This window comes from Brienomyrus brachyistius, chromosome 5, assembly GCF_023856365.1.
Source record: "Brienomyrus brachyistius isolate T26 chromosome 5, BBRACH_0.4, whole genome shotgun sequence".
Classification (NCBI taxonomy): domain Eukaryota; kingdom Metazoa; phylum Chordata; class Actinopteri; order Osteoglossiformes; family Mormyridae; genus Brienomyrus; species Brienomyrus brachyistius.
In genome coordinates, this window is record NC_064537.1 from 39,017,114 (window position 1) to 39,043,149 (window position 26,036).

Consider the following 26,036-nt stretch of genomic DNA (forward strand, 5'->3'; position numbering starts at 1 on the left):
GTAAGCCCCAGAGTGAGAAAGTGAGAATGCGAGATCAAACAAGTGTAACAGAAATGACAGTCAAGAGACTGAGACAGCTGTTTCAGAGAGTTAGGCAAAAAAAAAAAAAAGAAAAAATATGAAGAACTCCTCAAGGGGGTAGAGAAGAAAATAAAGAGAACACAGCAGAGACAATGAATATGGTGGGATGGGCCATAGTGGAATCACTAATTTATAATGAATAACGTGCAGCAAAAGTAATAACAATTCCTTACGTTAAAGTATTATAGTATTATAATATATTATAGTAATAAACGCAGACATTAAAGGTGTTCTGCAAATGGAATGGGCTTCATAATAATGAATTTCTGACACATTGAGGCCTAAGCACACACCCCAGAACCCAGAAAGGTAGCTGCCGAAAAACCATGAGGAAATAACTAATATATGGAATGTGGAATATATATCGAAGCATGTTGATGCGTAAATACATGATATGTGTCATTATGTGTGAACAAGGGTGTTATGCATTAGCATGACAGACTATTAAGAGCCACAGTATTAAGAGCAATTCCTTTTGTTTTATTTCAACTATCACAGTCTCATTTTCACGAACATCAGAGTCATTCCTATTGTTCTGCCTGAAATAATTATTCTCTATAAAGAATCTTTTCTTTATTACTTAAAACTCTTTTTCACATCATCCAACAAAATTAACCCCAAAGCGCAACATTAAAAAAACAGAAATGTTATTTTCAGATAGACAGTACAGTATTAACAATGTTATCGTCATGATTTCTCATAATCACAATTAGTGTTTCATTACCATTGTTAGTAATATTAGTATTATGTTTGTTGTCTACGTTTTGCATCAGTTATTTAAACTAAATCAAGTTGACATCATTCATGCTAGTATAGCATGCAAACAATTTTTTTCACATTTTAAGTCATTCTGAACAGCACTGACACAGAACTGGGAAACATAGGAAATCAGTATCCGTATCACACGGAAGGGGGGGGGGGGGGGGGGGGATCGACGAGGCGGGTGAGATTGATCACGCAACAAGAAAAAACACCAGGGGTAAGAACACGGCAAAAACGCAGAGGCACATGAGGTAGAGAGAGGCCTGAAGACAGAGAGGAGCAACACACACACAGCTACACAGGAAGTCTAAGGTCACGGAATATCAACGACAACAGACATACGACTGCAGGTCGTTCAGGGAGACAGCATGGAGAAAATGGGATGTACAAAAGTCCTACGATTTTATATAAAAATATATACAAGTCCAACCTCAAAGATGAAGCCCAGCTCTGAAATCACTATTATTAAACTAATTCATTTGATATTGGGTGAAAAATGATAGGACACGTGGAGTTACGGGAAGGTGAATCGGTGGGACATAGTGCATAAGCTAAATGCTTTTGTGAATCTTTACCTGAGCAATTTCTCACATTATTTTATCAATACATGAGATTCGACTGCAAGCTTATTCCATTACTTGAAGGCTCAGACCAACTCCGTGTGGCTGGTCATTGTGTCTTGTCAAGTTAACTCATACTACCATTACCCTTATTCAACCATGTCTGAAAGTTGTCAAATTACCAATATAAAGTAACTATAGCAACAGCAGCTCTAAGGTCAAGAAGATGATGGCAATATAGTATTGAGCAGATTTCAGGATAGTTTAATAGATTTGTTAGACTGTCAATTGAGGCTGGAATAGTAGCGATAACATAAAAATGCATCATTATCATAACACTTAGGATGGATGGTAGCTGCCTTAGTTAAAATAAAATTAAAAAAACAAAACAAATTCCCATAGCAGAAAAAAATAAAGGGTAACTTAAAGATGATGATAATAATTACAAAATCAGCACTATGTTGACATAATCCCTCTTAATGTCATAACCTCTGCCATGTAGCGTTTGTCCTTAGCTATTATTTATTATTTATTCACATGCATTTCTCTTTTTGGGAGTGGGGGGGGTGGGGGTGATAGTACAGTTGCCTTAGAAGACATTAATAATCATTAAAAGTTTATCAATTAAGAGTCATAGACAATCTGAATGTATGTATAACAGCTGTCATACATGTATCTTAAGTAATTCCAAGACAAAATACAAACGTAAAAAAGGCTTGGGGCAGTTTGAGGGGTAACAGGACACCCGAAGTAAACGTGTTACACACAAATTTCTCTTCTCTGAGACACAGGGAAGGAACATGACAGTTTGCTTCAGGAATTTGTCAATGACTGGCAGGGGCTGTCAGGGAGGACACTAGTGTTGTGCATGAAGTTGGTACTGCACACGGAAATAGCACGAGGAAACACACTCAGCAAACTGGGGGCACCCACACAAACTCAAGCTAACAGTAAAAATAAAAACTAAAACAAGGTTGCACAAAACATCAGTGCTGTTCGTTGTGTGGGGAGTATAGACTGACTCCCCCAAAGTAAAATCAGTCAGGCGATAACAAGGGGTGGTACCAAAATAAATGACATGATCAAAACCCTTCTTAGAAGGACATTTCTTTTCCCCAGGTACAGTAAATGCACAGAAATACAAGCGTGTCCCTCTCAGGCGATGAGGTCAGATTCGTCCTTGCACCAAACCCACAGAAACACTCCCATTTGTCAGCTGAAAACTGATAACATGCTTCAGGGTGACAAAGTTCACATTATGACAATTCCTAGGCTATACCGAAGTAATGGAAGAAAAAAAAAAGCTAGACATTCTTAAAGAAAATGCCCTCAAACGTTTTCTAAAGCGACTAACATTCATGAAAGAATATAGCCAATGAGCACTTTGAAATAAATATTTCTAATTTTAATCCCACTTTCTAAAAAAAAAATTCAGAATGCTTCTTAGAAATCAGGGAAGACGCTTACAACTAATAAATATGAAATGCATACATTTTGCAATATCTGTTAATGTCAGTCTTCTAAGTCTTTCAAACTGTTTGGGTTTTGGAGTTATTAAATCTTTCAGAAAATAACTTTCAGATTTCAATATCTGATTTTATTTTTTGAGAAAGTGCATATCCGAAGTGCTGATATGCACTCGTTTACATATACTGTCCATAGCACATAGTTTTTTTTTCAATCCCATCACACAGGTGTGTTTAGGTGTGTGTCCATCTGCTACTGTGTTCTCTATGGTGTGTCAGGATTAAAGTACAGCTCACTTTTGGTGTCTGCACATCATCTTCACAACATTTCATCACCTTTTCAAGTTACAATGAGTGATGCAATTACGTACACTGCTCCTTTAAGCTATTTTCAGACAATTGATCAGAGTTACTATTGTTAGTTGTAGAACTGCTATATAAGCTTGTCTTCTCTCAGTTTCCTTCAGAAAATGTTGCAAAAAGACTAGAGATGAAGGGAAAGGTCTGGAACTGGAAGGACAATGGCACCGAGGACACCTAGAAGAGGAAGAGATGGAGAGGGGTGAGGCAGAGGAAACTGGAGCTCCAGGAACTCATTGATGTCATTGATCCACAATTAAGTAAATCAGGTTTACAACTGGAACCAAATGTGTCGTGTCCAGTCCCCTGAAATTTGTATTTACTGAAGTTCATTGATGTAAATTGAGCTAATAATGAGGGTGACCTGATAGGAAGTGACAGTCCTGGTTGGACTAGAGTATGTTGCATAACATTATATAGCAGATAATTCCAACACCTGTTCAGGTAACCCTAACAGATACAGGTTGTCGTCGACTTAAAACCTTTACAACTTACAACTTTACAAACTTTACGACTTTACGAAAAATCCGAGAATGCAAAAATGTGGCCACGACTGTGCCGGGTCTGGCAGTGTGACTGATGCCCAGTGTGAGTTTACGACAGTTTCTGACCCAACTGCTGGCAGCAATGAACTAAGAAAATTGAGATTAAAAAGGTTAAAAACACCAAAAAATATGACTTAAAGATGACAGAATTTTATTATACAGTACACTATCCATTCATCCATCCATCCATTTTCCAAACCGCTTATCCTACTGGGTCGCGGGGGGGTCCGGAGCCTATTCCGGAAGCAATGGGCATGAGGCAGGGAACAACCCAGGATGGGGGGCCAGCCCATCGCAGGGCACACTCACACACCATTCACTCACACATGCACACCTACGGGCAATTTAGCAACTCCAATTAGCCTCAGCATGTTTTTGGACTGTGGGGGGAAACCGGAGTACCCGGAGGAAACCCCACGACGGCATGGGGAGAACATGCAAACTCAGCACACATGTAACCCAGGCGGAGACTCGAACCCGGGTCCCAGAGGTGTGAGGCAACAGTGTTAACCATGGTACCACCATGCCGCCCCTACAGTATACTACATATATTATAATTTTTGCCTATAAAATAAAGGGTCGGCTTACGACCAAATCAACTTATGACCAGTCAGTCAAAACAGACCGTGGTCTAAATCAATGACGACCTGTACTCAGGTATGATTAGCACTTGTTTGGATAGCTCTATCATCTGTTGCCAAATGAACATTTATAACAAACAAAAAAAATGACTTTCCCATTCCGAAGATAATGAAAACTTTCAATGTCTTAGTAGTGTTATAATCTATATAATCTGTGTTTAATCTTCTAAAGTAAAGCTCAAAACCACAATATGTACACTAATAAATATCTCATAGTTAAAGCTAGTGAAAGGCATGAATTGCTGATGTTGAAGCGAATACTGCCACAAACAAATATGTAAATCTCTTGACATGTTACAATTAGAAGGGTTATGATGTATTTTTAGTGCAACACTGCACAGTAATCAGTCTTAAAATATCTGTGTCTATCTCTTTGTGGTAAGCAGAAAAGTAAGAAACCCTCTATGATACGCAGAAATGGGAGAGTCACAGACAAAGCTCAGCGGCAATCCACATACATTTATTTCTGTTCCCTGGAAAATTAAAAAATATACATCTGAATTAAAAATGTTCATGGGAAGCTTGGTCTTCTGAGTTTTTAAATAATCTATGTTCACGCTCACTGGTATTCATGACCATCTGGAGAATGAAGTGATCAGGATGAACAGCACTTGGGAACACAAATTAAAAAAAATAAATCACCAGTGATAATGAAACCTTTGGAGTAATTTTTCTGGAAATAAACTATTTGGATAACACATACTAATTATCAATGTCTATCCAGAATTTATACATAAAACTAGTATGATTAAAATGCTAAGACCGAATAATGCATATCACCTCTGGAACTGAGGTGCCATTCAATATACAGCGCTTGGTAACACAGCTGTACTGTTTCTATTCCCTTAATGAAATTCTCACCTTTTGTGTTACTATGGTGACTACCAAAGCTTCAGGACATCTGTATCGGAACAATGGAACTAGCTTTATTCACTAATGCTCACTAATAACTTAACAGTAGACTCAATTTACATTTTCACTAAACTCAACTGAAGGAAGTATACAGTAACGTGTCTGTTTTTTTCTGATAGCGATTAATGAACGTCCGTCCTGCAGTGATATATTTTGTTGACTTAATTTCCAAGCTTTTTTTAGCTGCTCATGAATAGGAAAGCTGTGTAAACACAATATATCCTCCTTAAAGCCATCGCTGTATCGCTTTAGATGGGAGCAAAGCCACACTGACAACAGCGCAACAGTAACAGAAGATGTACAACCAACACAACCACCAGAAATTCTTCACTTTACCTTTCTGTGAAGGAGGCATGGATAAAGGCCTGAACACAAGAAACAGTGACTCTAGAGACGACTGTCTCCGTTATTTATGTTACATGTTCTGGGTGACAAGAAAGATAAATATAACATCACAGCCATTAAAAGGCTGCATGGTCACATATCACACCATGTAGTTAGACACAACACTGAATCTCACATAAATCAGGCCTTCGTTGTATCATTCTGAGTACACAACATATATCCAGCTTACAAAGCACAGCCCGTGGTCAAGAGAAAGGGGGGCTCACAGCTCTACTCGGAATGAGGGCTGTCCACAACGATGTGCGGCTTGGATGAACTCCCACCAGTCTTCGGCACGAAGGTGCTCATCGACTTCTCCTGTTCATAGAGAGAGGCGAGCATGCAGCTGGGGTTACAGGGTCTCAATGGACCGAGACAAAGAGGAAAAAGAAAAACAAGTAAAATATATTGACAGGGAAGGTGACCTACAGGTATTAAATTAACTTTGATAAATACAATTAAACATTAAATATGAACATACTTGCAAAAAGAAAACAGAATTGGGTACTTGTACTGGACTATGTGTACAGCAGTGTTTCTCAATGAGGACCCCCAGACAATCCAAATTTTTACTCCCTCCCAGCTCTCTGCCAGACAGTACATGTTTTTGCTCCCTCACAGCTCCCCACCAGACAGTCCATGTTTTTACTACCTCCCAACTCTCTGCTAGACAATAAATGTTTTTGCTCCCTCCCACGTAGTCCATGTTTTTACTCCCTCCCAGCTCTCTGCCAGACAGTCCATGTTTTTGCTCCCTCCCAGGTCCCTGCCAGACAGTCCATGTTTTTGCTACCTCCTACACAGAACATGTTTTAACTCCCTCCCAACTCTCTGCCAGATGGTCCATGTTTTTCTCCCTCCCAGCTCTCGGTAGGAAGCAAAAATGTGAACTGTCTAGGGGTCCCAGAAGACCAAAAATTATGCTAAAGTAATTTAAAACTATGTGTAGTTACTGTGAACTACAGGTCAATGTGGACATAAGTTGTGTACCTCCACCAGCTGGTGCCAGTGCTCAATGGGCTTCCTGGGGTTGGCCAACATGGCTGCCCAGTGCTCCCTGCCAGGTCCCTCGGCGTCACTCCCGACCCGACACATGCCGATAACCTCATTGTGACCAATGCTGGCGCAGCCGAAGAAGGGGAGATGCAAGACATATAACAAAAAGAGAAGAGATATACCTCAGAACTCAGCAACAGGCAGTGCGATGCAGTTAGTAGTCTATGTGCTTAGCACTGTATGCTCACCTAATTCCCCTCTTCCAGATACTAGTGTCATTGTAACCACAGTGGGCTATTTTTAGATGGCATGAAATGAAATTTACCCCCGGTGTAATGTCATGCTGAACCCTGTACAACACATTTCATGGCTAAGTTGTGGAAACCTTACAAATGAATATTTGCAAGGCTTTGAAGGGAACCCTGTTCCCCAATTATCTGCAGAAAGATATTAGACAGGGAACATTAACTACGCTCATTAGTGGTTTTTATTATGGATACTTTGCTAGCACGCAATCAGGTTTACGTGTATTTACACCACATGCTATCCCACTTTTTTATTTAGGAATAGTAGGCTTTTTAAATGATACCACAAAGGGTTAAAACAGTCACACCAGAACATATTACTTGCTATTAATCACAATATACAATAGAAATTCATAATATATAACACAAGTCAAGTTAATATGCATATATTGTTTATAAAATCTAATCTGGAGCATTTTCTTTGGTTGAGTTACTTTCTTATTGCTATAAAAGGTAGGTGCACTTGATTTGCTCATTAGGGCTTGCTACATGTTGGGCTCAAAATGTAACACATTAAACCAGTGGTTTTCCAAAAGATGTTTCATAGTTGCCCACTGCTTGGTAATTACTTCCATTTCCTTTCACAGTGGATTCTCAGCATAAATCAGTTTGAACTGATTTCTTCGAGCACCATGTATGGCTTCGCTTAGGTTGATCATTCCCCTTAATGTATATTTAAGCAGTCATTATGAGAATTGGATTAAGGAATCAGAGGGGAGTGGGATCATTTAGAACAGGAAGTATCTCATATTTCTTATTTTTACGCTTCGGCCTGTCTACCGCACACTAATAGTCCTTTTGTGGGTTGTGGTATTTGTTTGGTTACAGGGGGATTTTTTTTATGATGCTACAAACCCTTCAGCCATTTACCCTCAGCCTTAACATCTTCAGGTTTATTCATACTTGCATAGTTATAAGCCCTTCATAGATTCCTTCTTCTCTGTGACATTGGACGCGATCTTATATTGCTAAATACATTCTTTGATCTGGCTATAAATTGGATGGCTGTTTCCCAGAAACGTAACCCCAGTATAATTACGCAGCATGGTATCACTCTCTGAATTAAACACCCAAGTCCCCAGGCAAAGCAAAACGCTCAATCTCCTGTTTTAACTTGGGCCATCATGGCATAATGGACTAACAGAGGCCCATAATGCAGTGGTGCAAATATACAAAATCAAGAAAAATGTGTCATGTGTCACACTGAAAAAGCCCAATTTTCATATTAATTTCAGTTGAAGTGGAACAGTTAAATAATAATCATGGCAATAAAATATCTTTTTATTCAATTTAATTAATTAAATTGCAGCTAATTCTTTTATTAAAAGATACAATAGAGGGATCCCATTAGAGGAAACTGACTCATCACAGCATATAATTCAGTGATCCAGTAAAGCACATGACTTTGCCTTAACCGCTCTTGGGGATGCACATCTTTCAATCACTTATTCAGTTATTCCGTACTGCAAAACACAGACAAAATTAACGATTCCAAGGAATAAGTTCCAACTATTTTTTTATTCAAATATTTTTTTAATGTTTTACTAGGTTTTATTTTAATTTTGGCCCTAGAGTCAATCTAATTATGGTGGAATACTTTCCAGTAAATGGCCATCATTCTTTATCATCTAGTGCTAAAGCATTTTAATGAATCTTCTCTACACTGTTTACTTACCAGTCATAGTCCATTACCGCAATGATCAGAGAGACGTTGTCGATGTTCTCATTGGGAATGTCAAAGACCAGTGCCTCGTTGTAAATGGGATTCAGCGTGTTCTTCTTAGTAGACGTCTTCCTCTTCTTCAGCCTACGGCCATCACAGATCAGAGAGGCTTTCACATAAGGGTCTAACAGGGAGAGCGAAGGAGAAGAAAATCACAGAATATTTGGAAGAACTATTATAATTATTGGATGAGTATTTCAAATTCTAAGAAACAGCTAACATACAGGTAGACATTTTATGGTTATTTTAATGTGGAAAATCATTTCTCTGGAATACTACTTGTGATTCACAGAATTCCAAGAATGTAATCTTTAGAATGTTTAGAATGTTAGAATATTTAGAATGCGATTTGCTAGTAGTAAGTCATGACACTCTCTGTAACAAATGTATGTCAATAAACATTGTAGAGAAAAATCTCTGCATTACATTACTAAATTACCATGAGACCAGGACAAATGAATCAACTGGCACGAGTAAAACCAGAACAGTTGCTGCAGTAGTCCTGATACATCAGAGCATAATCACTGATGGTATGGCTATCTACCTGAAAAGCCTGTGAGGTCCATGGCCTTCAGGTTGGTCGCCTTGATGACAGTGGCAGTGAGTCTACCCGCTGTGGGCAGGTAACACAGGGAGAAGTTCAGCTCCCCCAGGTCTGCTCTCTCCTGTTGGAGGCAGAGTTGTCCGTTTACCATTGACTTTAACTGTTTAGCTGAGGTTCCTATCCAGAATTTCTTGCAAAGCATTTGAGGCCCTTGTTTACACTTGGTTTTAAAAAGTATCTTGGCCGGTTGGATCACAAGTTGCCAGCCAAGACACCATTTACACCTGCGTCTATCATTCGTCTCCAAGGTGTCCAGTTGACTACCTGTGTTCAGATTTTGTTACTGTCTTGCGCACAGTTATTATGAAGTCGTCAGGAACAAATCAGAGTTTACACTACAAATGATATGCGGTCAAAGGTGTCCCAGAGCACCTCAGGAAGTGGTTTCAGTGATCAGATCACAATGCGTCTTGGTGGTCATTTACGCCTGTATTTAGCGATGCCCACCTGCGATCTGATTGCCAAAGATGCATTTTAAAACCAAGTGTAAACAGGGCCTTAGACTACAGCTGGCCAGAAGCACTGAACCTTTCACACAGAAACAAGAGCAGGGCCCTGTCTGGGATCAGAACTGTCTGATTCCATACCATACTGTATGTTTATATTTATAGCAAAACCACACAGCCATACAGTCACCCACCCCCCACACTGCTTATGCATTACACTGTCACTCTGAGCCTGAAGCCTGTCTCAGGCAGTACACGGAAGTGATTCCTGTCCATTACACTATGGACAATTTGGAGACACCGGACACCTAAACACATTCTTTTGGACTGCAGAAGGAAAATTCATGTGAACACAAAGAGAGCATTTCAACGTCACACACGAGGGAGGGATTCATTGCACCAACCCTGGAGGTGTGAGGTAACAGTGTGACAGAGCCACTGTGCCAGAAACAGCAGAGATATACCAAGACACAAATCTACCAGTTTCCAAAGATGAGACAAGCGGGGGACTCTTACCGCCGTCCCCTCCACAATGTCCCTCCACACCGGCTTCTCGCCGCTGCCCTCGCTGAAGTCCAGCAGGTTGTCCACGACCACCTGACCGATGAGGTCATGCCTGGAAAAGCGGTCGAAGTCGTAGATGGAGAAGTGAAGCTTCCTGTTGTGAAGTTCGGCGAGTGGCACCCCAAACTGAAAGGTTTCGTTAAAGACCGGGTTTAAGGTCTTCCTGTGGACCTGTGAGGGAGCGGAAGGCAGCCCCGCATCAGTGCACACAATAACAAACAGCTAAGATATGCACACTCCTAACATTCTGCCTTAAACAGCATGGCTTCCTCAAACACAATTATAAATAGTTACAATTACTATGATGCAATTATGTGATTAAACTATAACTGAAATAATTTAATTAAAATAATGGGGTGTAGAAACATATCAGTGGATTAAGGCATCCCTAAAAAAGCATGGTTTTCATAAAGGTCATTACAATAATTACTATTACAATGATGTACTTAAAATAATGTAATTAAACTACTGCTAAAATAATTTAATTAAAATGATGGGGGCAGTAACATATGGATTAAGAATGCGAGTGGGGTCATTTAGAATAGGAAACGTCTCATATATCTTATTTTTATACTTCTGTCCATTAGGGTGTGTGTAATGTTGTAGAGACTGAAATTCAGATACATCGTAAAAGTTTAATTCAGATGACGTTTTAAAGGTTATGTGTTCTGTCACAGAGTGGTTACTGCACCTCATGGTGCTGGCATAATGGAAGTTAATAACATGCATTAAAATACAGCTGAGATATTAAATGAGTTCGTATTTAAATATTACATTGGGAATGAACTCTTGTAAAAAACCCATCTGGAAGGTGAAATGACAGCACTGGGAATGGTAAATTCCATGACATCACTCACTGACTGTAAAACACACATATACAGCTGTGGAATAAAGTAAGATACCACTCTAAAGTATAGAAGAACAGAAGAACAAGATGAAGCAGGAGACACTGGGAACGACCAGAAACCAGCTAGGTAAAGGGAGGAGGCAACTTTCTAATGACAGGGATGACGATAAACTTATCCGACAGTTTCTCATGAATCGAAGGATGACGTCAAGTGACCTTCAAAAGGAATGAGAAACATTAAGTGCAGGTGTAAGTGCACTGCTAGGACAGTTCTTATCAGGCTCCTAGAAGCAGGAAGCGCCAACAAAGCAAGGAAGAAGCCCTGAGAAACAGGGAAGAACCAGGTTGCAGTTTGCAAAAAAATGTATATATTACTCATAGACACACACCCATACAATAAATTGAAAAATCAGTGAAACAAAAAATTGTGCTGTGGTCTCTTAATTTTTTCTGTGCCGTATATTATATGCATATTATATATACAACATTGTGCACAAGTTATAGGCAGTCAACAAAAATATTTAAAGCTATATATAATAAATCAGTTTAACATTAGAATGCATGCAAATTAACAGTAACGATAAAAAAATAAATCAATAAATTTCCTTTGTTTTGCAAAAAGTTACTGAATTCTTTTTGGATGGCTAGATGAACATCACTTCAGTTCCCAAACCTCTCCTCAGGAGCACCCCAGTCATTCCATGTAAACTAATTAATCAGTTACTTAAGTAACTCAATAAGGTATTGATTAGCCAAACATGTTACTGTACATGTTACATCCAATTGGTGTATTGGATGGTTTCTGCAGGTACTGAGGAAGTTTTAAGGGAGGTTTTGAAAAGGCAAAGCTGACACACATTGACAGACATGAGGATCATTTAAGCATAATTTTCTTTCTTATTTACTTTTGCATAGTATTGTACCGACTGTCTGCGACATATGACTGGGTTCTTTTCCAGAAGACAGATCACATGTCAAAATGGACACAAGCTGGAACTGGTATTTACAGTACAGTGTATCAACTTCTAACATGAATAAAAATTCCCAGGCTTCAAAAAAGTAAGTTAATTATGTCATATGTAACACATATAATAATTTTGTAAGTAAAACGTTAAATGTTTTTCATATTTGAAGTATTTAACCTAATGGAAACAGTGGAAGAAGTCGTAGCCCCTCATAGACTGCCAGCCCCCACTGATCTATCGCTAAGGTTCTTTCCGTTTTCTTCTTGTCAGGTTGGGGGGACTCAGTGGTGTACTGGGATGGGGGAGGGGTGTCTGAGCATGTACCATTCCCCATAAACCAACCCCCCCCCCACCCCCAGACCCTAAATTTTAGACGTTTCAGACACTTGACAGACATGACATTTGTGTACCTGACTCTGTAGTTTCTCCTTTATTATTACCATTCATCACACACCCACCAGAATTTTTTTTATATATATTTACTTTTTTTTAACCAGTCTCATAGGTTGTGAGTCACAAACATTCAATGTACATATACTTTTTTGTTCCCCTGACACAATCAAGTTCATCCACATGGTCTCTGTGGAAAAACATGGTCATTGAGATTAAAAGGTGAATCTACCTTTGTCTGAAATTTCTTCTTCCTATCTGGCAGGAGATAGATCTTGACATAAGGGTCAGAGAAGCCATTGGCATCTTTCGCTGGCAAATCAAGAGCTTTTAGGATCTTTACAATCAGCTGTTCTGTGCTGCAAGAGAAGACACAGGTAGGGTGACACTGAGTGATACCATCACAGATACAAAGCAGGAACACAGATGACCCTTCCTGGACTCACATTCCTAAAACGTAGAAGAAAAAACAAAGTGCGAGTCTATAATATGCAAAACAAGTCTAAAATTTGCATAAACCTGATGGAAACCATAATTTTTCTTTAAACTGTACAGACTTGTTTATTAAAAAGAGCAAATTTGATTAAGGAGTCAAAATTTTTTATATCTAGGTTTAAATGCTGTCAAGCATGTAGGAGGCAGGGGAGATATATACCAAATCCAGGGTGATCTCAACCACTATGGCTATCACATCATACTTCAAAGGCATGTCATCCCATCAGAACTATGGCAGAAGGCCAAGTCTTTCATTTTTCATCAAGATACTGATCCAAAACACACATCAAAACTGTGCAAGAACTACCTGGTGAAGATGAAAAATGAAGGACGATACAAGCCAATGACCTGGCCTGCCAGGACTACAGACCTGAATCGATATGCATGTCACAAATTAGACAGACGAATCAAAGCAAAGCCACTCAACCCAAAAAAATACTCAGCATATCTGGGAAAAGCTGAAGAAGATCTGGGAAGACGCATCAGGTAATCTCCTGCTAGAACTTAAGCAATTGCCTCGGGTTTGTGAAGCTCTTATGAAGGCAAGACGTGAATCCAAGATTTAGAAACAATCGTCAATTTTCTTGAGCTCTGCTTTAGTGCTAAAGTGGAAACTCCAGAGTTGGAGATCTGAATCCTCCCTTTGCCCTGTACACATGTGTGTGTGTGTGTGTGTGTGTGTGTGTGTGCGTGTGTGTGTCAGACATACATTACGTCATGGGGACCAACTGTGACAAAGACCTGTTATAAAGACCTGGCTCAAGGGACCCTTCTGCCACAACCTTGTACATAGCGGAAAGTTGGATGGATACTTTGGTGCTTCATATGGTTTTTTACGGTAATGATTATTTGAATTTCAAGTACAAATATATGAAAAAAACAAGTATATTTAACCTTTTGGAGGAAAAGGAAAAATTGCTTTTAAATGTTTTTACTTCACAAGACAAAAGTGAAGGTTTGACTGATTTACATGAAACAGCTTATTAACACAAAGCGTTTATGACTACACTAGAACTGATCTTGAAAATACAGTGAATAATTACAAACGTGGCCCAAATTGTGGCTATAACAGTGGCTTAAACTAAGTGACATACTTTACGACTGTACTTTCCTATAAACCCCACGAACATGCATAATGCAGCAACTGAGATGATGGAACAGGTACCAGCACATTTCCTGCGAGGATGCCACATAAAGCCTGTAATTCCCACACTGGCCCTGCATCTGCCTTCCACAACAGTGCCAGTAGGACCAGATTTCCCAGGAGTCCCAAATGTGTCTCTGACTTTGATATAACGCAGATAAACTGCAGTCCCAGTTTACACACTAGCTGGCACAGCCACGGAAACATACTGTTAACTGCTGAGAATCCCCATTCAATCAGATGTGATAAACAGTATAATTAAAACTTGTGGAGAACAGAAATTATCTGTCAAAAGAAGGGCAGTAACAACCTGTTCCCTCCAAAATTCTCTGAGTCATATGTCTCCTTCCATTCTCCGCCTGGTTTTGTGTTTCATTTTATATATGTCATAAAATTGGCTGTTGTTATATGTTGACACATTCACCCTTTAAAATAGAGCCCTATATATAATTCATGCTAACACTGCCTCTTGTTCTCATTTTTTCTATCATCAGCAGTTTCTTCATTTTAAACAGATTTCACTGAAACTGCAGAAAAAGGCCCACACAGCACGTCAGAGCCATCCTGACAGAGCCTGGCCATAAGTGAGTGTCATTAAACTTCTCTCATTTACGCTCATCCTCACACTGAAATCCTTCCCCCTCCCTGCGTCTCTCTCATCACAAATCCTCTACTTCTTCACAGCCCAGAGAGTTAGAATATTACAGTAAAATCGATGTGCGGCTGGATATGGATTAAACAGGCAAAGTGTCGTGAAGGGGCTGCGTTACTGAGTAACGGGACGGCTTCACTCACTTGAAGGCGTATCGCAGAAGGAAGCTGATCTTCCCACAGGTGTTGCCCTGTTTAGCGTCCCCCTGCTCCCCTTGCCGCGGCTTGTACAGTTCCGGCTTGATCTGACCGATGCTGGTCAACTGCTCGCTCTTTTCATCGCCATGGAAATCGGGGCTGGACAGCTGGTGCGTCATGGGCCGTGGGCTGTGAACAGAGACAGAGTGCTTCCTCTCCCAGACTGTGGAGACAGTCGCAGGCTGGAAGAGGCCCAGGACACCGACAGCGTTTGCACACACATATGGAGGCATGGCTGCACGGCCTGGCGGCCAGCTCAGGCCTGCGTGCCACAGGGCCTGCTATACTGACCGTGCTGTGACCTGCTGCTGGGAATGAGCGTTGGGCAGCTCCCTGGCAAACTGGGAGGGGGGTCCCGCCTCAGACGACGGGGGCAGCTCTGGAGAGGTCTGGCTCAGCTTCAAGCCACCTTGAATGAATGATAAAGAGGCCGAGCGTGCTCAATGATTCACGTCGAGGAGCCCCAGCACGGCAGGCCTGTGCAGCACTTACATCACATGATTAACATTTAGAGCAATGCCTGTCTGGCTTCAAATTTATGAAAACTACACACTTATTTTGCCTTGAGAGACACTGCAAATAATGGATCCTACATGTCCCCGTAAACTTTGTACAAATAAGGCATGCAGCATGCACAGCCGAAGATAGGCATCACATTGAGAAATTAAGATACAGCCTAGACCACCGTACCTGCAGCGGCGTTTGGATAGCAGTCCATGTCCAGGTACGAATGTTCCTGCATCTCGTGGGGACCCCCTACCATGCCGATGGGGGCTCTCTCTGGACCCCCAATCACCCCGCCCACTCCTCCTTCACCCCTCTCCACCACCAGCATGTCAGAGAAATGTGGGTGGTGCTGGGCCGACTGCGAAAGGGAGGGGTATAGCGAGGAGGAGGAGTGCGTCTCCCTCCTTTGCAACAGAGTTGGAAGGAGGGAGGAGCCTCCCCCACCACTCACTCCTCCGCCCCCAGGAAGGAGCCCCGCAGTCAGACTCAGCCCACCCCCCTCCTTATCCCTCCAGGGAAGCCAGCATAACTTCCACGAGACGAAGAGGGACACGGACAGGAGTACGATGCCACAGAATGTCACAATGACGGAGAGCAGGCTCACAGAGATGTCTGAAAGAGAGCAGCGGAGGCATGTAAGCACGTCAGAGCTCCGTATCCCATAATCACTATTTTCCATCCACCATCCTTAAGAGCAATCTGGAATTTTCCTCTTCCTGTCAACATGATGTGTTTAAAGAGAAACTTGAAAGTGGAGAAAAAAAAAACATCAAATCGGCTTGCAAGAGAAAATGACAAAGACAGACACTGTTTGGACAAGATGGGGCAGATAGTGAAGGAACGGACTGGAGCAGTTGTCGATAAACCGCTCTCTCTGTACTCTCTGCATGTTCCTAATTAGTCATATCTTACAATCCGATGGCCTTCATTAATAGGGTCTATAAATACTAAGAAGCACATAAGTGCAATTTGATTGTAGACAGATGTGTAACTGGACCTTTTTGTCTGTGCATCTATTAATACCCATAGAGGCGGCTTTAGATTTTAATAAGTGCATAAGACACATCAATGTCTCTAGAGAATTATGAAGATCTACTCAAAACTTCTCTTTGCGAGGGCAAGTATATTTTCATAATGATGCAATATTAACAGCTAACTGAAGTACTCAAAGAGTAAGGCACACATAGATTAATCATGGGAAATGTTGAAATTGATTGACACATCTTGATGATCGCAAAATACACCTAATGAGACAATTATCCTGGTTATTATTAAATGGCTGCATGTCATGCCTTGCATTTTGCTACATTTAAGTGGTCACTCGCTTGGCCATGCATCTATTTTTAATAATGATCTCTGTGGCAGCGATCCAGACCACATCTCAGGACTGTATCTCAGGACTTGAGTGTGATCCAGGGTACATCCTGGGTGGGAATCCAGTCAACAACAATTTATAATAAACAGTTCTCCTGAACTGCACTTGTTCGGACTGCTAGCAGAAACCAGAACATCCAATAACCCAAACTGGAAATGCACATACAGTTTCAGGACTAGTGGCTCTGGACAGCTCCACATACACACACGATTCACAGTATTTTACAGAAACCTTCTCTCTCATCCCTGAGTCTGTAAATGTGTTAGCTGGTTCGGAACTAACCACATGCCAGTCAAGCCATCAGCGTGTCACACTTCCATAGTTTATACTTTTCATTCCCTTCCCCCTTTATTATCCCGTCTCTCCATTTCTTTTGTGAATTATTCAGCAGCCAGAGAGTGTGTCATCAATTCAGCAGCCATTCGACAGATACAATCACATACAAGGAGTGAGGTACGGACAGACGGAAAATCAAAGCAGGGAGGGAGGCAGGAAAGGAACAAATTTGTAGCTGCAGAAAGAAAAACACAGCTGGAAACTGAAAGGGGAGAATCAGAGGGAGTGTTGGACAGCTGGGGTGGGGGGGCAGGTGTTGCTGTGTGAGGCACAAACAGGTTAGCGTGCATTCAGGAGTGGACATATGCTGACAAGGGTAACTCGGGGCATTCAAAGCGGGAGGCTAATGAAGTCACAGTCGCGTGAGCTCTGTTTACACCTGGCAGAGAGTGTGAAATGCAGAAATACTGAAAGATGAGATACAATGAGAAATAAGATGGATTAAGGGATTTAGGGGGACTCTACCAGAAAAGCCCAGCATCAGTATCTTCATTGGCATCAGAATATTTCACTATGAGCCACTAAAGCCAGTTCGCATAAAGAACTGGAGTACAGTGGAGTGGCAATAATCAGCTCACCTTCCATGAACCTGAAAACCAGCACAAATCATCACGCAGCCCTTTTCATAACCAAGCAGCGCTGCACTGCAGCCTCGGAGCTGGCCCAATTCCGTCCAGTACCTCAGGTGCTCCCATGCCTCAAGAACTGCTAGTGCTATAAGCTGCCCGCATGCGTCTCCTACCTGTGCCCCAGTCTGCATGCACCCCCTGCCCTTTATTTCAGCAGTGAGCAGCTTACCAGAGTCTGTCTGCCTTTTGCGGCCGGTCAGCAGGTAACTGAATTCCTGACAATGCTCGTTCTGGCTGTAGCCCCTCGGCGAGTGGAAGCAGAGCTCCTCCAACAGCATGAGGGCCTTTTTACACAGGTGTTCCTCCCAATCTCCCGACATTGTCCAATCGGCATTGCACTCTCTGCCTCAGCCGGCCAATCACAGCAACGTCCAGAGCACTCAGGCCAAGGGTAGGTTCCCTGCAAAAAAAAAAAAGAAAATGCAGAAATTCAGTCAGTTTAATTATGTCTAACTTGAAGGACTTTCTGAAAGACCCCGGTTGATGTTGCAGCTTTCTGGAGACACTGTGTCCACCGTCGGCTGCAGTGACATCCACTCTGAAGGTGACTCCCTTCTGTATGTGCATAACACACCTCTCACAATACAGAATGAGAGACACGGCCCAAGACAGGAAGAGGGGCAAGACTGGGTCACGTTATGGGGAGAAGCTGTAGCAGAAGGAAGAAGAGTCGTGAAAGTAGGACAACAAGATAGATGAAGGAAGAACAGCACAGAAAAGAAGCAAATACAAAAGAGAGGGCAAGGCACTTTCTCAGTGGCAATAACCAAATACAGTGTTATACTGAGTCTTCAAAACCTAAAGAAATTACGTACTATTCTACTGATCAATCTAAACTAAAAAAAAATATGCAATTTTACATCTGGTGTTTGGTATCTTATAGAAATACCATCTTGAATGTTTTCCCCAAAATTATATTGCATAAAAAGCCTTCAACATATAAATCTCAATGACATGGGCAAAATACCCATGTTAGTATTAAATGAGGATGATAATCTGAAACCAACACCAGTCTTTAGTAAAAAATAAGTGACATGACACCATTATAGTATAATTTCTAAGAAACTGGAAGCTAATATTACAGATATTATAGTTATATAAGGAAAGCAATTTGTTGTTCTCCATTTTGTTTGAGGATTGTCTTAAAAGCTCTAGCTCTGTGCCTGGAAGACAAAAAGGAGGTAAAAATTACACAAACACACACATATTAATATGACCTTCCTATCTAAGGCTGTGTTCTTATGAGACAACTTCCTCTGCTCCTCTCCTTGGGTTTCAAGGTGTATTTTTCCCTCCATTACCAGCTTTAATTTGAGCTTGCATTTATTTACCACACACATATATTTCCTGAAATATCTGGTTGCACCTTCAGACCAGCGGGTATTTATGAGAATCATATAAAGATGTCTGTCGCCATATACGGCCTGAATCAGTTCGCCTGGCAGAGGATTCTGTGATGATACAGAGCATGTTGAGACCCTGATGTTTGGACAGCAAGGTTGCAACAGCTCCAGTTGGTGTTTAGACACAACCGCGTGAGAAAGCTGGAAAACATGCTCAGTATATTTTGAAAAATATTTTACAGCATATTCTATGAAGTGCCCAAAAAAGGAATATCTATAAATAAACATTTTCATTAGTGCAAGCATTTTTTAACCCCAGCAGTGCCACCAAATGTTTAAAACTGAACTACAGTTTTCACTAGCTTGTGCAGACATGACAGCCACTCGTAGCAACCTATGACAGCCTAGCGTAACCTGGACGAAGTAGGTAAGTGTTATATGCTTTGACTGGGAAAGTCACCTGTCTCAAACATTTAGTGTACTTGATAAAGATCCATGCATCAAGGAGGACCCCTGCCCCCCCCCCCCACCTCTCTGATCTGTCATTTAATCTGCCAGAACCCCCCCCCCCCCATTTAAAAATCTAGTGGATTTCACAATGAGGAATAAGCTGACTGGCACAGAGCTGCACATAACAAAGATTGCCAGCAACAATTACATTGCATATATAGCACAGGCTCTGGAGAGGAATGACAAGGAGGGGTGAGACAAAACGGCAGACGGAGAAGCCCGGAGTGGAGAAGAATAAAGGGAAGAGATAGAGAAGTAAAAATAGGATGTCTAAGGCATGGAGGTTAGAATGGAGAGAGAAAGCAAGGGAGAGGAGAGAAAGGAGGAAGAAATACAAAGTGTGGATGTTAGAGATCGCAGGACTAAAGCAATGTATATATCAATGGAATGCCAATTTGCCTTAAATACTGCATGTGTTCACACAGTCTAGACCAGCAGTTATAAGTTCCCGAAAAGGTACACAAACAGACAGGCAGGAGTCTGCATTGTACAACTGAACAAATAAAGCCAGCGGGCACATCTGGAAACATATACACTTGGAAAAGAGAGAAGACATCAGTGGATTTGACTCATATGATAACACAAGGAGAATAAAGAAAACGTGAGAAAGGTGTGTCCACGAAAGAGAGATCGTGCTGCCGGTCGTGGCGGTAATACATGCACGCCTACATGTGAATTATGGACTCCCATTTACTTTTAATATGTGTGGCATCGTCGGCCCTCGAAGGAAAACTAACTGAATGTCATCTAAAAACACATACGGGGACCGGCTCTCTGGTACACTTCAAATACATAAAGTGTAGAAGATGTGCACCAACCGTTTGCATGGTCACAGACTATGCATGAATATCCATAAATGAAATATATTTACATTGCAGAAGGAAATGAAATGCACTGAGGAAAGCAATACAAGGGAGGTACACACATGTATAAACAGAACGAACTAACAGGTTAGCTTATACAGAAATACTTATCTACTATAGGTTTATGTACAGAATAAGCACATGCAAATACGTTTAAAACGTCTGTTTGATTCCAGCTTCCTGGAAACGCTGGATATTACCAGGTCAATGACGCATTGACAGTTATTTAACTAATGGCATTTTTATTAGTCGATGCATGTGGCTGTTATTCTCCTCCCTTGCATCCCGGAGCTGGTTCTTCCCTATTCTCCAACACAGTTAATCAAAAACGACAATCCCACCCTACACCAGGAACATGGAGAACCAGGCCGGCCGGAATACTACACCTGAGATTGAAGGAGGTGGTAGAGGGATAGACTGAGAGAAACACTGGGACGATATATCCCGTAATTCTCTCCTCTTCCGTCTCTTGGTCCTCTTCTGTGAGTATTTTTCAGTGTCTGTCCAGCCTCCCTTCTCTCTCTCTCTCTCGCTCGCTCTCTCTCTCTCGCTCTCTCACCCTCCCTGCCGAGTGCGCGCGCGTGCCCGTTGTCCCCGCTTGTGAACTGAATACTAAGCGGTCGTCTTCACTGACTGTACAGCCAGACACTGAGATTGGTGTGTGTGTGTGTATATATATATATATATATATATATATATATATATATATATATATATATATATATATATAGAGAGAGAGAGAGAGAGAGAGAGAGAGAGAGAGAGAGAAAGACACACACACACACACTCGTACACTATATATATCGTAAGTATGCATACGGTTATATTACTTTATATATATCCTATAAAAACACACATATATACTTTATATACATACATACATACATTTATATACGCATCGAGAAGATGATGAGAGCGCTGGGGGAGGGAAGCGTGATGTGGGGATGCGAAGAGTAAAAGCAGAGCACCTGCGCCATGAAGGCAGGCGGCACGCGCCGTGACGTGCACGCGGCACGGCGTGCTGCTCGCTCTAAATTTGGAGAGCTTAGCGCTCACTAGCAGGGCGTTATTTTTATCGCCGATGCTCATTGTTTAAGTGCTTCTCGCTACCAGCCTTTATCGCTTCTGTTAACGACCCAGGTATTGCTGACGTCGTACTTTTTATATAACCGAAATCGCTCGACACTGTTTCCACTGTTGTTGTATGTTACATAATTACTACCGCAGACACACACCCGTTTCCCGTAATTAATAGTATAATAAACATCGGACTGTTTTCCTTAATAGATTCAAAATGAACATATTAATTTCGATAGCGTTATCTAAAGAACTACTACTCGTCCCGGCAGTCTATTGCACAGAGTTAGGTCGAGAGAAACTGCACCTGGGTTCCCTAGATGTTTGGGCGTAGTGAAAATACCGCGCCTGCAAAAATCAGCATAAGCACCACTTGGCTCTCTGAAGTGGACTCGTGAGACCAGATTTTTCCGTCCTCCGTGATTTTTATAATAATATTGACATGCACTGTGTATCTGCTACACCAGAAAACCGCAATTAACCATTTTCAAAGGTTTTCTGTGCATCGTTATTTTTTATGAATGATATTTGTTACTGAAAACATTTCCTTGAGTACGGTGGAATGTCAATGAATAAGGGTAACAATAAAGACGTTATCACATATTGAATTAATAATATTCGAAGCATAATGACACTGAGCAGCCAGACCACACCCAGACTATGTCATCTATGCCTGTGAGAATAGTCTTTCCATTGCAGATTTGAAGGAACCGGAGACAGTGAACAGCAGGCAGAGAGGCAAAGCCAGATTGACATATAAATGATTGTAAACAGCTGCCTCTGCTAACTGCCACTTTAGGGCATTGGGAGAAAAGATATTCAGGGAATAAGATAGGACAGGAGAGAGAGAGTGGGCAGGAGTACAAGCAAAAGAGAGCAGAAAAAGACGGATGACAGCTTTAAAAAAAAAGGAAAGAATGAGTTTTCAAGTGGGTTGGGGGATATGAAATAAGACATTAGAGAACAACAAAGGTTTTGTGGCAATGATAGAGAAATTATAGGGAATGGGATGTATGAAATCATAGTTAGGGCTGGGCATAGTTATAATGACTGTCATAGTTAGGGCTTGGGGTAGACTGTTCATAATGACTAGCTGTGAGAGGCCCAGACTGTCGTCTATGTTGTATTTCAGTTCAAGGCATTCAATCTCGTGTCTAACAAAGTCACTCTTACGTTCAGTGTGTGTGCTGTCAAGCACAGGCAAAAAACGCCAAAGTCCTGAGTGAGAAGTGTAGAGGTAGCCTGGCATCGGCATTCAGACACTGGTGTTGATCAGAACTGGCAGGTGTCGTTGCCTGAACAAGAAAAGCAGGACAAAAGATGCCCCACACAACCCTGCCAAAAGGAAGAAAAATAAATGAATATGTAGCCATCTATCTTCCAAGCGTTTAGCTCAGTCAGGGTCACCGGAGGGTTTGGCGCTAGCCTTAGGTACAGCTGCATGGCATGCCGGTTCATCACAGCGACAGTGAATATAGAGGTACCAATTAACCTCACTGCATGTTTTTGGACTCTGGGTCGAAACCGGAGTACCCAAAGGAATCCCAGATGACACAGGGAGAACATGCAGTCTCCACACACACAGAGTATAGGTGGGATTTAAGCCCGCATCCCTGCAGGTGTGAGGCAGCGGCGATACCCATTGAGACACTGCTGCCATAAATAGTACCAGTCAAGAGTTCAAGTACCCCGACTGCAAAGCTATTTTTTTATAATTTGTTTCATGTTTTTAAGTATATACAGCAAATGAAAAAAGCATTTAAATTATATAAAACAAGTATCAAAACGGCTATATTGGTATCCAGTATAACTTTGTGAGCAGTCGGGATGGCAAACGGAACAATGTCAAATAGGCATTTCGAAGCAATCAACAGGTTTATTAGGTCCTGTTTCTCTTTCCAGGCATCTCATTTCAGGCCAATGACAAAAAAACAGCTGTATTGATGCTTTGCTGGTGAACAGGGAATCAAATGAACAGGAGGAGCTTATGAGTCTTGGGCCTAGCATCAGCAGTGGGATCCGGATTACTGGAGAAAATCAAAACAGAACCAGGAGAGATTGGTGGGACATGTCAATACTGATAAGCCAGGTCACATGACTGCCCCTCCTGAGAAATATGGTGCCGAGAGTCATACTAGTGGATTCAGTCTTCAAATATTATGGGTAAGTTTTTTTGTTTGTTTGTTTTACAGTATTTCACGGTATCCCTATATATCAGAATGGGAATGAACACAGGAGAGATGAAGTCAGAGTGCCCAGGAGAGTTAAGTGATCCTTGTCAATGCTGCTGAAAAGTCAAAGCAAACCAATTAATTTTTGTAAAATACGTTGCAATTGTGACAGGCATGAGCAGAAATGGAAGCAAAGGGGAAATTAAGAGCAGAAAAATAACAGTCAAAGGTCCCTTTCACAATCATGAAAGCTTCACGGGAGATGGCGTACCATCTGTAGCAAGTAGCTTTAATGAAGTAAAGAACAGATGAGTCAAAATTATTATCTGTCTGATCAGAAAAAAACAAGCTCTCTAGTTCTTGAGGACTTAAACATTATCTCTATCCAATTAGTTCAAAATTTAGCAATTTTTTTTATTCAGCTCTGCCCTTTAACACTCATTTTATTACTTTTTACAGGATTTCAATCAAGTTCAGAACTGAAGGTCCTAAACTGCACAGACGTCTGCACAAGTTTAAAAACGCTGAAGGATCTGACCTCCGTTTATCTGATTGAAATCTCTAGTGTATTGAACACAGTCTGCAATCACAGCCTGTAGACTTTATTGTACCTCCTAGAATAAAGAGAAGCACTGCAGTCAGTAAAGCCTTCAATTACTGGGCCCTTATGGTATTTAATAGTCTGCCGGCCAATGTAAGGGATGTCTGCTCTATCTCGGCACGTAAATCAAGACTAAAAACCTTCTGTAGCATAAATAAAGCCGCTGCTTCTACTGCCTGTGCTGCCGTCGATAAGTGTTTATAAATATGTGTTATATTTCTATATTTCTACTGACCTTCTGTTTGTTGCTTTTGTCCTCCTGGCAAGAGCATTAGCCGAGTGAATCCTACTGGAATTTGGAAGCAGCCCCAGTCCTTACAGCAAATGCTGCAGACCTACTTAACGTCACCTCCCAGAGCTCGGATAAGACGCCCATGCAGTGCAGTGCTCCTGCTTTGCATATTTTTTTTTTACTTGTATAAAATTAACATGCTCAGAGGGGTTTGGCCCGACTGGCCTTTGACCTCACAATGTGTTTTTTTGCATCCATAAGCAAACTCCAGAGTCTCTCTTTACTCTCATTCATACCTTCTAGTTTGAGAATGTGAATTGTTGCTATGGATATTTTAATCCTGTCACTATGGCCGAAATGTTTCTAATGTGATTTTTGCATGTTAAGCATATTTGCGGCAACTGCTTTACCAAATGTATTCTAAAAATCAGAACTGATCAAAGTAGAACTAAAGTACAGTGGTTTATGTTGCATATATTACTTTTTAGGTCAGTATGTATAGTACAAATCTAAATGATGGGTTTTAACATATGTGATAATACCTTTAGGACATTATACCTGTTTTTGCTGCTGCTGTTGCCTTGTTGCCTCGCACATTAATAATTAGATTCCACTGCCCCTCTGTGTGTGGAGTTTCCCTGCATTTTACATGTTTGGCTGGGTTTCCTTTCTCAGTATGGAACCTCCTTGTTAAGTAAAATGGTATCTCTAAAATACCAGTATTTTGTGAGTATGTGACTATGCTGGACAGATCTCAGGTTTATCAGTGGATGGTTGCTAGATATAGCACATGCACAGCTAGAGGTCATTCTCTTTAGTCTAGTTCAGCATCTAAATTGTTTACCTAAACGTTAGTGTTTATGCACCTACCTGTCTGTTGAAAGTATGAAACCAATTGTAGTACAGTATTCAGCTGACCCCATACCATAGGAATATTTTTTACATATTTTACTAATATAGCACTGAGACTGATTACACAATTTTACAATTCTACCTGAAAACAGGAGCTTGGAAAAGCACCATATGGTTAGCTAGGCTAAGTACCCATTTCACATGTTGCAGCATTGGAGAACGGTGTTGACACGCTCATATAAATAGCTTTCTCAAAAGGGAACAGGTGACGCGGGTCAACAGGAGCAGCCACCTGAGAACGACAGTGGTCCTGCCCCAACGAATACACATTTCTAAATGTTTAGAACTAATAGTGCACTAATAGCCAACAGAAAAGGCGTGTTTCTCAGTCCTCGGTGGAAGCAAAAGACTACTGAGAAAAGTAATGGTGCCCTGTGACGTAGGTTCCACAGCAGTAGATCTGCTCCTGCCAATCATAAAATGGCTTCACGAAATTGATGT

The 26,036-nt window shown here is 41.2% G+C and overlaps 1 protein-coding gene and 1 long non-coding RNA gene across 3 annotated transcripts; one reads left to right on the plus strand and one right to left on the minus strand.

Annotated features, from left to right (window-relative positions):
• Positions 1 to 540: 540 nt before the first annotated feature.
• LOC125742069 (synaptotagmin-C-like) lies at positions 541 to 24,795 on the minus strand. 2 transcript variants are annotated; one of them, XM_049013709.1, is made up of 12 exons: positions 24,687 to 24,795; positions 18,056 to 18,286; positions 15,730 to 16,158; positions 15,331 to 15,448; positions 14,986 to 15,168; positions 12,784 to 12,910; positions 10,302 to 10,520; positions 9,280 to 9,400; positions 8,688 to 8,859; positions 6,702 to 6,831; positions 5,939 to 6,029; positions 541 to 3,406 (listed from the first exon to the last, which is right to left on the minus strand). In XM_049013709.1, the coding sequence occupies exons 2-11, from the start codon at positions 18,204 to 18,206 to the stop codon at positions 5,943 to 5,945; spliced, it is 1,737 nt and encodes a 578-aa protein (XP_048869666.1). In that variant the 5' UTR covers positions 18,207 to 18,286; positions 24,687 to 24,795; the 3' UTR covers positions 541 to 3,406; positions 5,939 to 5,942. The 2 variants fall into 2 exon arrangements, with proteins under 2 accessions (XP_048869666.1, XP_048869665.1); XM_049013708.1 differs by lacking the exon at positions 24,687 to 24,795 and adding an exon at positions 20,989 to 21,254.
• On the plus strand, positions 21,605 to 25,399 carry LOC125742080 (uncharacterized). Its single transcript, XR_007398002.1, has 3 exons — positions 21,605 to 21,742; positions 23,582 to 23,842; positions 24,310 to 25,399. It is a non-coding gene; the product is annotated as an uncharacterized LOC125742080 (long non-coding RNA).
• The last annotated feature ends 637 nt before the right edge of the window (positions 25,400 to 26,036 follow it).